The 9,209-nt window shown below is 34.0% G+C and overlaps 1 protein-coding gene across 1 annotated transcript; it reads left to right on the plus strand.

The window, feature by feature from the left end:
- Positions 1–3,239: 3,239 nt before the first annotated feature.
- On the plus strand, positions 3,240–6,746 carry LOC145574172 (ADP/ATP translocase 1, mitochondrial-like). The gene is made up of 4 exons (XM_081631912.1): positions 3,240–3,383; positions 4,559–5,061; positions 5,159–5,533; positions 6,112–6,746. Exons 2-4 carry the CDS (start codon positions 4,576–4,578, stop codon positions 6,406–6,408), a joined length of 1,158 nt encoding a protein of 385 aa, XP_081488038.1. The 5' UTR covers positions 3,240–3,383; positions 4,559–4,575; the 3' UTR covers positions 6,409–6,746.
- The last annotated feature ends 2,463 nt before the right edge of the window (positions 6,747–9,209 follow it).

Raw genomic sequence — 9,209 nt, forward strand, 5'->3', positions numbered from 1 at the left:
AAGTCTGTGGTCAAATTATTTATTTATTTTTGTAAAAGAAAATTGTAGCTAAAAGGAAGCTTCTCTTGTCCAGAAACAAATCTGAAGAAAATTATTTTGCGCAACTTTATTGAAGAGCTAAGAAATTGTAAACGTGCGGAAAAGTCTGAGCTGTCTTAAGGTGAAATCAATTATGAAAATCTAGAAACTTAAGCCAGTGAAAGTAGCCAAGAGGCCCAAGATGTTGGACCTCAATTATGCATTGATGAAAAATCTGTCTTTGGCAATGTGAACTTATTTCTGAGTTTCGTATAATGTGAAATAACGATCTTCAACGCGATGGACCTAATGTGAGTACCAGTCATATTTTGGGATTGTTTAACATGCATGTTCTATTGTACACAAAGGTGCTCGATCTACTCGACAATTTTATATGACTCTCGTGTATCATAGATGTAATATAGGGTATGTCGCGAGTAAATAAATACTTGTATATAAACGGTGCATCATAATGTGTCTTGGTTTTGAATCTCGTAGATCCTAATAAAACTAATAAAGAAAGTCGAAAAGATGATGGATGAAACAATATTGAGAATTCCTATGCCATGGGTTGCGTTGGATGGAATAATAAGAAGATGATGATAGCGTAGGTATGATGGAAATTGGAAAGATGAATGCACAATGCACATGCTGCATTATGCTGGGCAACTTGGCCTATGCACATGTCACATTATTCGGAATATTCTACCCGTACCTCTTGCCGTTCATAAACTTTTTTTTTTTTTTTTTTAATACGGAGTATGAAATACTACTATACTAGATTACTCCCGTGCGATGCACGGATTTTTTTGATATATAGAGTATATATTTTATGTATTTTTACCTCGTATCAGAAAAATTATAGAGATATAACCATTAGTTGTAAATGCCAATTTTATAAAATTAAATTTGAAGAAGAACAAACCGAATATGAAAATTAGAGCATATACAAAAAAGTTAGATTTGTACTATACGATTTTAATTAAGCAAATATGATTTTAAACTTGAAATATATAAAGGAAAATAGAAAAAATAAATATGTACATTAAAGTATTTTGTTCCATAAAGCATAGGCGAAAGATGCATTAGATATTAATAGTTGGTGATAGAAGAAAAATAAATAAATCAAAGAATATAGACAAATTGAGAGGAGGAGAAATTAAATTTGAAATTTAAATCCAAAGAAAATATAATGACATCAAGTTTTGTTTAGGTGGGAAAATTTTTCTTATAAAACTGCCACGTAGACAATATGATGTCAACGGTTTCTACTTTAGTAATATTTATAGATTTTCTCTATTCTTGTATTGACATATTGTAATAAAAATCGAGATTATTTTTTTTCCTTAATTGAAATAATTTTTATTAGATAAAATCGTAATTAACTATTTTTTTTTTTGAACTGGACTTATTTAACTAAATTGAAATTATTTTGGAAAATTTGTCAAAAATAAGTCAGCATTTGCGTGATTAGCTCAAAATAAGTCAACGTTTGAACTAACTTAAAATAAGTCAATCTTTTTGGAGTATTATAGTAGGCTAAATTACCTACAACCTGCCCAACAAGTCATTTCTTTTTCTTTCTTTTTTTATTATTTTGGAAATTCTTTCACCCCCAAAATGTAGAGAAAATTGGTCGAGGTGGGGAGGGAGAGAGCCGTCAGATTAAGGGAAGGGTGTGGTCGGTGTTTACGGGGGAGTGTGGTTGGCGGTGGAGGAAGGGGTCGGCAAGGAATTGGTCAGTGGTGGGGGGAGTGCGGTCGGGAAGCGTGGCTGACGGGGGCTTCTCTGCGATGGTATGGGGATTTTAATTGTTTTTATTAATTATAAATAAAATTACTCATTATAATTAAAATTTTAAAAAGAACCAATCTTATTTTGACACTTGGCATAATTGACTCAAACAGCCGGTACCCCTAAAACCAACAGGTCACGACTCATTTTGGGATAATATTCTACAAAGGTCGACTTATTTTAAGTTAATCCAAAGGTTGACTTATTTTAAGCTAACTGTGCAAAAGTTAACTTATTTTTGACAAATTTTCCAATTATTTTTACTGAATACTATAAATTTTTTTTTCCCCTTAGTTACATATATTGAACTTGGTAAGTGAGATATGAATTCAAGTGCACTAAGGATAAGGCCTTCTACTCCTCAAAGGTCAAAGGTCAATTTTGCCCGAATTAGCAAGCTACAGACTCCACGGAGTAATCTATTTGGAAATGGGGGAGGATTAGAGGCACCCACCCCAAAGTGTCCGTATTCCTAAAATTTTCAATTAAGGCCCTGTTCGACATAACAAGTGATACCCACCAACTTTTAGTGTCCGAGTAGCGGTTAGTTATCAGAGTAGCTAGTGTTGTCAATTAGTAGTGGGTAGAGGTTAGCTGTCAAGGAAATGGTGGATAGTATGAAGGTAATGGCGGTGAATGTGATGATAGTATGAGTATTAGATAAAATTAACAGTTGAATACATATTATTTAAAAATGTAACCAATGACAAACGGTACCTCATACTTTAAAATGCTATTATTTTCAACGTTTGAGAAAATTTACCCAAATACTACCTCTATTACTAACTATTATCCAAATCACTACCTTATCAAACACTCCTAGGAAATATCGTTTTCTTATAGTAATCAACTAATCACTACTTAAAACTCAACATGCCTACAACCAAATAGGGCATAAGCAACTTTGCTTGAAAATAGGAAGGAAAAATTACTGATTAATGGTTGAAAACAATTGACATCCGTAAATAACTAATTAAGTTATGAATGGGCCCAATCCGTAAAAATCAAGCACAGTAGTATCTGATTCTCTAATTTGGTAGGTCAATTTTGAATTTCCTTTAATTTATTTTTTTTATAATATAATTTGAATTTTGAGTAATTGAAAACCACTTGCCTTTTCCTTACAATTTAGGGCCCATTTTTCGTTCACTGTTTCCTGTAAATTGGCCGCCGCTCATTTTCCACCAACCAAACAACCCTCTTCTTAAAGGTCGTCAACTCTCCACTAATTTAACAAATTACATTTCTTCATTTTCCTTCGTAATAAAATTAAAAAAAAAAAACATCAACATCAAATTAAAACACTAATCATAATATTACCACATAAATCAACGTATTAATCACATGGACTAATTCTCATTTCCCACATTCCAGGCCCAATCCACCATTGATCTTTAATCAAACGGCTATAAAGCTAGGACACACCATTAGGTTTGATAGGACCCACAACACCGTAACATTTCCCGGGGCCCCCCAATTATAAATATCTTGAGTTGCAGCAACCCTTGCTTTCTCTCTCTTACCTTGCTCTCTCGCTGCAAAACCCTCGTCCATCAGCCAGCCGTTTGCAGGTTTCTCTCTCCTCTTTCTCTCTCTAAATTCATCTGTTTTTACATATGATGAATGATTTTTTGTTTGAAAAAAGAGTTGCTTGATTCTCATTTTGCATTTTTGTTTTTCAATTTGTGTAAGATTTCATGTTCATTTTCATTTGATTTTCATTTTAGTGTTCATTTGCTTTTCATTTTAGGTTTTTGTTTTTGATGTGGTTTTGTGATGTTGTTTTCGATCTGTTTGAGAATTTCTGTGTTAAATTATGGATCTGCATTTTTTGCATTTTTTTTTTATTGTTAGATCTGTAGATCTGGTTTGTTATGTGTTGATTATAATGTTGTGTTTGTGGATCTATTGAATTTTGTTGATTTTTCCGAGTTTTGTATGTATCGTAAAATTATTTCGTTTGAATCGTAGATCTGATTCATTTTGGAAATTTTTATTGGTTTTAGTGTTTGAATCTGATTGAATAAGTCAAGTTCTTTGTGATTTGCACGTTAGCATTATTAGTTTATATGATGATTTTAGGTCTCTTTGTTGTCTGTTAATTAGATTGAAGAAATAAATTAGTCTATTGATTTGAGTTAGTCTTTCTTGGCTGATGTCCAATTTGCTAAGAATTCCTTGGTTTACGTTGGTTGCGTTAGTAATATCAACATGTACACGTGTAATTATTGTAATTATGTGTTACGTAACTTAGATTCAACTAGGGCTTGATTTTGGTATCAAATGAAGAGCCAAAAGTGTCTTGTCAATGTCGATGTCGTTTGTTTCGAATTTCCAGAAATTGGGAGATGAGTGAAGAGTTGCTTGATTCCAAGATTAAGATATTTTTTTCGTTTAATTATGTCATTTCATTGTCGCATGATTTAAGTGGTGCCTTTTGTGCTTCTGGATTCTTCTTGCACAGTGCAAGAAACTATGAAACATCTGCTTACTATTCTATGTCTGAAACATGTTTTTTCAATCGTGATTGTTTTAATTGAAATTAAAGCTTTTGTTTGAGCAAATCTGAGCATTGCTAAGACTTGAATTGTTTTCCAGTCAATTTCAGCTGTTAAGATCCAGTCAGTTATTGGGCTTAGTTCCTTTACATGATCTCGTTATAAAATCTGAGCATTGCTAAGACTTGAATTCTGCTTGTTTTTATGGTACTGTATACTGTGCTAAAATGTTGTTCCATGTTTTTTAGGATATAAATCAGAAGTAATGGCTGAGATGAACCAACAACCCTCAGTTATGCAGAAGGCTGCTGCTGGCCAACTCAGTGGTCTATCACAGATCAGCCAGCCTCGTTTTGGGGGGTCCCAAAACTCTGCCTTGGTCCAAAGGCGTTTTGCCTACGGAAACTACTCTAATGCTGCGTTCCAGTACCCAGCAACCCAGGATCTATCTTTCGTTTCCAACATGGCTTCACCTGTAGTTGCATACGCCCCTGCTGAGAAAGGACCTGCTGCTTTCGCTATTGATTTTCTCATGGGAGGAGTTTCAGCTGCTGTCTCAAAGACCGCTGCTGCCCCCATTGAGCGTGTTAAGCTGTTGATCCAGAACCAAGATGAGATGCTTAAATCTGGTCGTCTCTCTGAACCCTACAAGGGCATTGGTGACTGTTTCACCAGGACAATGAAGGATGAGGGTATGATTTCCTTGTGGAGAGGAAACACTGCCAATGTCATCCGTTATTTCCCCACTCAGGTGCTTAAAAGTTAATTCTTTGTTGTCTTTGCTAGTTTGTTGATTTTATCTTTCTTGTTACTAGTGAAATTAACAATGTTTTTATTTTTCTTTCCAGGCCTTGAACTTTGCCTTCAAGGATTACTTCAAGAGAATGTTCAACTTCAAGAAGGACAAGGATGGTTACTGGAAGTGGTTTGCCGGTAACTTGGCTTCTGGTGGTGCTGCTGGTGCCTCTTCATTGTTCTTTGTGTACTCCTTGGATTATGCCCGTACCCGTCTTGCTAATGACTCAAAGGCTGCCAAGAAGGGAGGAGCTGACAGGCAATTCAATGGTCTTGTTGATGTTTACCGCAAGACATGGGCATCAGATGGTCTTGCTGGTCTATACCGTGGATTCAACATCTCTTGTGTTGGTATCATTGTCTACCGTGGTTTGTACTTTGGTTTGTATGATTCCGTGAAGCCCGTGCTTTTGACCGGAAAGTTGCAGGTTAGCTACAGATCATTATCATTATATAATGCAATGTTTTGCTTGTTGGACCCTGGATTTTGTGCTTCTAATCTTCAATTGATATTTGGTGGAATAATTCTCGTGTTGTTTGTCTTTAGCCCTTTGTGTTTCCATTTCTTTCAATTTAGAGCATGCTTGTTTTGGGATGATTCATTAAGATGGTAATAAGAGAGCAAGAAATATTAAAATGTTGATAGAGGGGATTATTAATTTCTGTAGCAATGATGTGAACATGAATGGGATGCCACCGGTCTTTCTTACACCAGTACTAACACATCTCCTTCTCCCTCCCAGATATACTTTGTCTCTTATCACCCCTTTAATACACAACCCAATGCAAGCATGTCGTTCGTTATTTGGAACTATTGGACCTAATATTTTCTTCTCCCTTACCCAATTGTTAGTTAATTTTCTATGAAGAAAACAACTGATTGTTGTTCATTGTTTAGCTGTTGGATATACTTTCCAATTGTTTTTGGAACATACATAAGTTAGTGTTGAATCTTTATTTCATTATAAAATAATGTAATAATGTTGTAAAATTTTGATGATTGCAGGATAGTTTCTTTGCTAGTTTTGCTCTTGGGTGGGTCATTACCAACGGAGCTGGTCTTGCTTCATACCCAATTGATACCGTCCGAAGAAGAATGATGATGACCTCCGGTGAGGCTGTCAAGTACAAGGGCTCATTCGACTGCTTCAAGCAGATTGTCAAGAACGAGGGCCCCAAGTCCCTATTCAAGGGTGCTGGTGCCAACATCCTTCGTGCTGTTGCTGGTGCTGGTGTGTTGGCTGGTTACGACAAGCTCCAGGTCCTCGTCTTCGGAAAGAAGTACGGTTCCGGTGGTGCTTAAGTTTAGAATGCCCTACAACCTTGGCGGAAGATGGTGATGAAAATTTTTTTGGGGGGATGGAACAGTCTGGAATCTATGGTGGGAAGCTTTCATATACTTAAAAGTTTGATTGAAATAATAATGTAGGGTTTTAAGACTTTTTAGAGGGACTAACCCCACAGTTTTCCCTGAGAATTCTTGCTCGGATTAAAAATTTGTTCTTCGGAGCATGGTTGCAATTTGGTGCTCCTTAGAGTTCTTTAAATTAGTTACATGAGATCAATTTTTGTTATATCAGAATTCAGTACTATTGTTGCCTTCCAGTGAATGGAAATGATAAGGTACATTTTTTTTGTTAATTGTGTGTGGTTTTATTCATTCTGCAGTCTTTTTGATTCACTGATTACGTGCCTTATTCTGAGTTTTCGCACTCGAGCTGTTTTAGCTAGTTTATACAAGGTGGCTTTGTTCTCTTTATGAGACTGTATTGCTCTGTTTTGCGGGGGATTATTAGTTTATTGAGCACATTTAACAATTCATTTTGTGCAGGATTTTGTTTCATCAATATTATTATTAGAACTCAAAGGCAAGGATTGCCATATCGCCATGTGTCATTAGCTTTTTGTTATTAATCCACGTCATATTTTAATTTGCCACATAATCGATTACATGTGTAATAGGTGTTGAGTATTGAGAAATATAACAAAAATGTATATAATGTTTATAACAAGATTTGATCCGTTTCACCTTATTAAGAGAACCATTACTCAAATACCCAATTTAGTTGAAAATTTTAAAAAGTTTGTTTTTTTCCTAACAAATCAGTGGCCTAACTTCATCTACCATCCATTGTTTTTCACACAAAACCCACCCAAAGTCCCAAAATTTTCAATCAAAAATAAATGGAATCTTCATGGTTTAACCAAGGAGAACTCCAACGCATATCAAATGGGCGGTGTTCGTACAATCATGGTCTATGTTATAAGGACGGGAGGCCATGACTATCGTAGTCGAGGATGGGTAGCAGCATGGGGTTCAAATTGCGGTACATCACAATGGACCAAGAAGATACATATACTTGCAACCCCCCCAGAAAAAAAAGGTAACCGATCTAATCCTATTAATCATGGTATCCTAAATTAAGTTGGGTTTAATTTCTAATTGTCTTGATTGTAAATTAATAATTATTTATTAAATTGAATAATTGAGATGATAATAAATTAGTTGAATAAGTAATCATAATGAAGTTTGTCACTTTAATTTTTTTTTTTGGACTCAATTGAAGTATTCAAACCATTAAAATAATACAGTAATTACTGATAACTGTTGAATTGCCTCATTTTATAACTGCTAAATATTTTATGGCTTAATTATGAAATTAATGGCTGAATTAAATCTTTGATATTATGGAGTAGTACTTTGACACTTAACCTTATAAAATAAATCACTTTGCTATTGTGAATGTGTGATCAACCTATCATTATAAAATCAAACACTAAAAAAAAATAAGCTCTGAAAAATTGAAGAAGAAATACAAACTTTAGCTATTGTGATTATGTGGTCAACATATTGCCACCTTAAGTGGTGGTCGAAAATACCGGATTTGTTACAATGATTGCTCTTAGTAAAATTGTAGCACATAATTTTCTATAATATTGTAAGAGTATTAAATAAGGGTACTTTTGAAGTGGCATCACTTTCTTCAGCATCATTTTTGTAAGAAAATCAGTTTTTATACTGTATATCATTAGTTCGTTAGTATTTTTTTTTTAATCTATATGTTGTAGATCCATGCTTATCTTCTTATAAAAAAAATACATGCTTATTATATCTATAGGACTATAGGTGTACAATTATTATATAGGTGTACGTCTACCTGCCACAATCAACTAGTTATTACGAAGTATATACTACTAAGAAGGTTTGTCACCGTTTATTTTCTATCATGTAAACAAGTGATTAGATGTGCATTCCTCTCAGTTTGGCCTCTCAGTTTGCAGTTGATTATATAATTTTTTTATTCTTTTTTTATTTGCAGTGTTGCTCGAGACTTCAAGGCTAATTTTAGAGATCGTTACTTTACGAAGAAGCATGACAAGCAAAAAATGGAACACACTATGTATATTGTTGGACTCTTTATATGATTTACTTGATAAACAATATTATTAGTATATCCCAATGAATAATGTAGCAGGATAAGAGTCCAAGCGATATTGCTATTTACTCCATCTAACTATCAGTTTTGCGTTTTAGGATTTCAAAAAAATATAGTTCTTTAAATTATCAAAAAATTTCGAGAAGAACATTGTTTCAATTATTGATTCTTTTAATTTGTGTAATACGGGGTAATGATATTAAAAATCATAAACAATCACTATATCCACAATCATCTAAAAAAAAAATAACTCGGGGCATCGCCCGGGTCACTAACTAGTTTATACATTAAAACACGTTACTTTGTCTAGAATTTTTAGTACAGTAGTTGCTTGATGTTTTGTTGGAGAAATGAAAATAAGTTTAATGGGATGTCGTAAAGATAAATAAACGTAAAAATTAATTAAAATAATACTTGTACTTCGTATTACAATTGATAAGATAAACTAGCCATCTACTTGTATACTCACTTCATGTCTGTCAATCTGAGGTATCAATGATTTGCTGAATCAACCATCATATTATTGCCTTCATTTTGGAAGAATAAAGACAAACAAAAAACCATAAAATGTCGAAATAAGTACGGAGTTTTCCATAATCTATGGAATTTCTGTACATGAATGTTCTTGTAGTCTTTCGAGTTTCCGTATGATACTCATACTTTGTTG

The sequence above is a fragment of the Chenopodium album genome, chromosome 13, assembly GCF_948465745.1.
Source record: "Chenopodium album chromosome 13, dcCheAlbu1.1, whole genome shotgun sequence".
Classification (NCBI taxonomy): domain Eukaryota; kingdom Viridiplantae; phylum Streptophyta; class Magnoliopsida; order Caryophyllales; family Amaranthaceae; genus Chenopodium; species Chenopodium album.